Consider the following 5,648-nt stretch of genomic DNA (forward strand, 5'->3'; position numbering starts at 1 on the left):
ATTACATCTTCGGTGAAGACTCAGTCGTGTGTCCCTTCACATGTCTCATTTGTAATTGAGACTAATGATTACAGTGGGGCGGGAAGGAGCAGGTGCTCATTAATTAATTTCTAATTAAAAGTGCTTCCCGTCCTCGGTGACTAAGGAGAAACAGCAATTCGTCGGGGCGATATTGACTCCACGGATGAAATTCATTTGTTAGAGCCTGTTGGCCCCTTCGCCCCGCGCGGCGCCCCCAGCCCGTCCCCGCCCCGCCGCCTGGCCGCAGCGAGTGACCCGCACGTCTGCGGCCGGGCCGAGCTGCGCGGCGTGGGCTGACGTCAGCGCCTCCGCCGCTTAAAGCCAAGCACATCTGACTTGACGGGTTCGCGCAACTCGGTTTTTTTTTTTTTCCCTTTTTTGCAAAATATGTATTTGTGTCGCCGCTGCGAGGTCAGTTGGTCCCAGAGCCCCCTCGAGGCTCGGGAATGTGAAGCTAAAAGGCTCGCTGCGGCCGCTGCGGCTCCCTTTCCCACCGGGTTAGAAAAGTTTGCGGGGCACGTGGACGAATTAACCCGCTCTTCTGCTTCGCCCTCCCAGCGCCTAGGAGCCGGCGGCCCCGGAGCAGTGGCCGCGCCACGCCGGCCACCGCGCGCAAGACCCCGCCGGCCCCGCCCGCCGGCCCCGGGCGGCGCCCGCCATGTCCTACCCACAGTTTGGATACCCCTATTCCTCCGCACCCCAGGTAAGGGGGCCTCACGAGGGTGCGGGGGATGCGGCGTTACACACTGGTGGGTGGGCGGCTGTCCAGCGACCCGGTGTCGCTTCCTAGAGAGCAGGGCCTGTGCCGCGCGCTCCGTGCACTGGGCCCCGCGGAGACTAGGGGCACTGAGAGCATCTGTCCTGCGGGGGGGGGGGCGCGTTTCTCCGGCTTTTTTTGACCCCCAGCACGCCCCAACCCCGGGCTCTGAGGCTTCTTTGTCCGAGAGGAACCCGGGGACCCAGGAGAGATGTGGCACAGGAGGGCGTGCACGGCCTTGGAATCCGCCCACACACACACACACACAGACACCCCGGGGAGGGTGCGAAAGGTCAGGGGGCTGGCCGGGCTGGGCCCCAAGTCTCCAGAGGAGGCCTGGCCAAGCAGACTCGCAGCACTAAGGAACGCGCGGCCCGGTGGACAGCTGTACGCCCGAGGCCACCGGGCAAGCCTTTCTGGGCCGCGGGCCGGGCAGGTGGAGGCCTAGAGCCCCAGCCTTGAGCCGGGGTGCCGGCCCTTCCTCGCGGCCCCTCTCTCCTCCAGTTCCTGATGACCACCAACTCCCTGAGCACGTGCTGTGAGTCGGGGGGCCGCACGCTGACCGACTCCGGGCCCGCCGCCTCGGCCCAGGCGCCTGTCTACTGCCCGGTCTACGAGAGCCGGCTGCTGGCCACCGCGCGCCACGAGCTCAACTCGGCCGCAGCGCTCGGCGTCTACGGGGGCCCCTACGGCGGCTCGCAGGGCTACGGCAACTACGTGACCTATGGCTCTGAGGCGTCCGCCTTCTACTCGCTGGTAAGGGGAGGGAATTATCCGAAACCTTCCCCCTCCCCCGCGACGCCTCGCCCCTCCCCCCGGAATTGCCAAACCTCCTCCCTGGACTCTGGAGTCAAGGGCGCCGGTGCCCTGGACCCCAGATTGGAGGGGGCGGGACAGGCACACCTTAGCGGCTTCTTCCGCTTTGCCGCTCCTAGTCCGGCACCCCGACACACCTCCAGCCCCCGAGTTTGGGGACCTTGCAGCTCTGACCACATCACCGGTCCAGTGCTGGCCCCTTCTCCCATCTCCTGCGCGCTCCCCCACAGAGCTCCGCTTCCCTCGCTCCCAGGTCTCCCTCTTCCTCTCTAAGCAACCGCCACCACTTAGCCCTCTCCGGGCCTCCCCCTCCCTTGCCCTCTCCATGCCCACCCTCTTGCTCCACCCCCACTTCTCTCCTCCCCTCCTCCCTGCGATACTCTGGGGTCCCGCTCACCCTCCGCTCCTCTGCGGCCTCCCAGCGCCCCACCCCCTTCTCTACCCCTTTCTTCCGCCAATCTCATCCTTCTCCCTCCTACCCCCCAGTTCTGTTCATTCTCCCTCCCCCTTTGGAGGTTCCTTGCTCCCTGGGCAGGAGAGAGAGTCTGGGGACAGAATGGCTGGTGAGGCTGCCCCGGGGTCTGTGCAAAGCATGCAGGAGCCGAGGTGCATGGGGGGCGGGGTCGAGCTGGGTCGCCTCCCAGAAGCTGTGACCCCAGGCTCCTGGGATCCTACAGAATGGCTTCGACTCCAAGGACGGGCCTGGATCTGCGCATGCGGGCCTGGCGCCTGCAGCGGCTGCTGCCTACTACCCCTACGAGCCAGCGTTGGGCCAGTATCCCTATGACAGGTGAGGGCTGGAACCCCTCCTCACCGCACCACAGGGCCCCCTGCGCTCCATTCTGCCATCAAACTCCCCAACCCACGCCCCTGTGACAGCTGGGGAGACAGGAGGAAGGACAGTCTCAGGGTCGGGCTCCTGCTGACCTTGGCTTAGTCCAAGTCCCACCTCCTAGGCAAGCCAAGCCCCACAGACACAAATGCTTCCCCAGCCTCCCCTTCCCACTCCCCACGCTGTCCGCACTCCCAAAGCCCTTGCTGGACGAGGTCTTCCTGGCAGCCAAGTGTTGGTGCTTGGGCTTCAGATGCCTGCCCCCCCCACCCAAAAGGGGCAGCCTCTGCGGTGTGTGGGGCCCAGTCCACCTTCCCCTGTGGTGGGGACTGGAAGGGGGAGTCCAGTGGAACCCACTCTAAGACAGCATGACCCATCTGGGCAAGAGGAGGGCAACAATCCTAATCGTAACTGCAGGAGGTCTGCAGAAGGCCATCCGGGCACTTTCTCCCACGGGAACTGAAGGCCGTTCCCGCCCATGGGTGTCATACAGTGGGGCTTGCACTTCTGTGAGGGGCTTTCCTGGTTTGCGGATCTAAGGAACTGAAGAAGAGAGGCCTAGGTGGAGTGAGCGAGACCTAGCCAGGCCTTGAGCACTCCACCCTGACCCCTCTGGCTGAGCAGGAGCCCGGGGTCCCTGTAAGTGTAATACAGGCAGAAAGGGCAGTGCCTGTAGGCAGTGGCAAGGGGTGGGGGCCTGGGTCCCACCCGGTCTTACCACCATAAGCACACCCCCACGACGGGGACCGAAAGCCTGCAGGGGCCTGCTTCTGGCTGTCAGCGCAGGCAGGGGTCCCTCCCGGCCGGCACCCCATTGCCCAGCCTGTCTGCAGGTACGGGACCATGGACAGCGGCACGCGGCGGAAGAACGCCACGCGGGAGACCACCAGCACGCTCAAGGCCTGGCTGCAGGAGCACCGCAAGAACCCCTACCCCACCAAGGGCGAGAAGATCATGCTGGCCATCATCACCAAGATGACCCTCACGCAGGTGTCCACCTGGTTCGCCAACGCGCGCCGCCGCCTCAAGAAGGAGAACAAGATGACGTGGCCTCCGCGGAACAAATGCGCAGATGAGAAGCGCGCCTACGCGGAGGGCGGCGAGGAGGAAGAAGGGGCGGAGGAGGAAGCCCGGGCGGAGCCCCTCAGGAGCACCAAGAACGAAGGTGTGAGGGACGTGGGCGGTGCTGGTGCTGGGGCACCGAGCTCGGGGACTCCCAGTGCCTTCTGTCAGGGATCTAGGACCTCTAAAGACATCGAACCTGGGGTAGTGAAAGCAAACTTCAAGGGCCTGCGCAGCAAATGAATGAGCTGGCCCTAGAGGCCCTGAGCCCAGGGGGCCCGCGGTGCCAACAGGGACAGGCTTAAAGAAACCCAAAACAACGTTTAAAACATGGACACACCCACCCTAACCCGACCCCTATTGATTTGAGGAGGAAATCGCCCTCGTTGTTGCCACCTGGGGGATGGGGAGCGTCTGAGCAGGTGGGAGGTGCCAAGAACGGCTCCGGGTGCTTTTCCGAGCTCAGGGTCGGCCCTAGAAGCACGGTGCAGAGCTAGGAAGGAAGTGCACGGTTCAGATTAGCCCCCGCCTCTGCCCCTGCACTGGCCTCTCCTTCTGTCCTGTGCAGAGCCCGTGGGCAAAGAGGAAAAGGATCTCGAGCTCACTGACCTGGAGGACTTCGACCCGCTGGAGGCGGAGCCCCCGGAGTGCGAGCTGAAACCGCCCTTCCAGCCCCTGGATGGTGGTCTGGAGCGCATCCCTGCCACACCGGATGGTCCAAGCGCCCCGGGAAAGGAGGCCTCCGGCACCCTCCGGATGCCCCTGGCTGCCGGTGGCGGGGCCCCCCTGGACCAGGACCTAGAGAGGGCCAGGAGCTGCCTCCGGACCACAGCGGCAGGGCCGGAGCAGCAGTCCGGTGTGGGGGGCAGCTCGCAGGCTTGCGAGGCCAAGCTGGGCTTCGGGCCCGCTGGGGCAACAGCGGGCCTGGAGGCCAAGCCGCGCATCTGGTCCCTGGCTCACACGGCGACCGCTGCCGCCGCCACGGCCCTGAGCCAGACTGAGTTTCCATCATGCATGCTCAAGCGTCAAGGCCCGGCGGCCCCTGCGGCCACCTCCTTGGCTCCTGCCTCGTCCTCGCCTGCGGCCCCGGCCCCCACTGGTGCCCTGGACAGGCACCAGGACTCCCCGGTAACCAGTCTCAGAAACTGGGTGGATGGGGTCTTTCACGACCCCATCCTCAGGCACAGCACTTTGAACCAGGCCTGGGCCACCGCCAAGGGCACCCTCCTGGACCCAGGACCGCTGGGACGCTCGTTGGGGGCAGGCGCCAACGTGCTGACAACGCCCCTGGCGCGCGCTTTCCCGCCCGCTGCACCCCATGACGCCCCCACCTCGGGCGCAGCCAAGGAGCCGCTGGCCCTTCCGAAGGTGGGAGGCAAGCCCTTCTGCACCTGACCGGCCCGCCCCTGAGCGGAGGAGGAGCCCAGGCTTGGCCGCAGGCCAGTGGGTCACAGACTCTTTTTTTCTATCAAGTTTCCAAAGCAGAACAAGAGCATGGCAAGGTTCAGGCAGTGAACCCACCGTGGAAGGAGGAGCCAAGCTCGGCCAGGCCAGGCTGCAGACCAGGGCCACCGACCCCACTCGGACATTCGCTAGTTCAGGCCATTCCCAGACTCCAGGAGCCCTCAGGCAAGGCCGCGCTGGGAGCAGAGGGAGCCACCCTGAGGCATAAAGTTTACGAGCGAAAGTTTACATGGAGAAGACATTTCCCTTCCCAGGCCTGTCTTCCTTCGGGTTCGAGGCTTGTCTGAGCTCCTCCTGAAGACTCATCAGCCCATGAACCTGATCGCGTCCTCCGCACACTGGCCACAGCAGTCCACCTCGTTCACACTGTTGCACACTTAACGCGATAAAATTATGTTTTTTTAAAAATGTATGTTCACACCAATAATTGCCTGCTCTAGAGGCTAATATAAGAAAACCAATAAACCGAGTGGTGGTGTTTGCATTGCAAAATGAACACGTTTCAAACCCCGGGGATTAGAGCTTTCGCCAAAGGAAAGGCTCTAATCCCGAAGGGAACGAGTGGGAGAGGGGCCTTTGGGCCAGGGTCCTCGGTGAAGTTGCTGGCTGGGCGCCAGACGCGTGTACAGCCAGTTCTTGGAAAGAAGAGTTGGCGAGGAGAGGGTCAGGACTTGTAAACTCTCCCAAGTACACCAG

General features: G+C 64.0%; 1 protein-coding gene across 1 annotated transcript; it reads left to right on the plus strand.

Moving 5' to 3' along the window:
• Positions 1–679: 679 nt before the first annotated feature.
• IRX4 (iroquois homeobox 4) lies at positions 680–5,444 on the plus strand. The gene is made up of 5 exons (XM_044241856.1): positions 680–724; positions 1,283–1,534; positions 2,272–2,384; positions 3,260–3,591; positions 4,057–5,444. The coding sequence occupies exons 1-5, from the start codon at positions 680–682 to the stop codon at positions 4,881–4,883; spliced, it is 1,569 nt and encodes a 522-aa protein (XP_044097791.1). The 3' UTR covers positions 4,884–5,444.
• The last annotated feature ends 204 nt before the right edge of the window (positions 5,445–5,648 follow it).

Source organism: Neovison vison, chromosome 1, assembly GCF_020171115.1.
Source record: "Neovison vison isolate M4711 chromosome 1, ASM_NN_V1, whole genome shotgun sequence".
NCBI lineage: Eukaryota > Metazoa > Chordata > Mammalia > Carnivora > Mustelidae > Neogale > Neogale vison.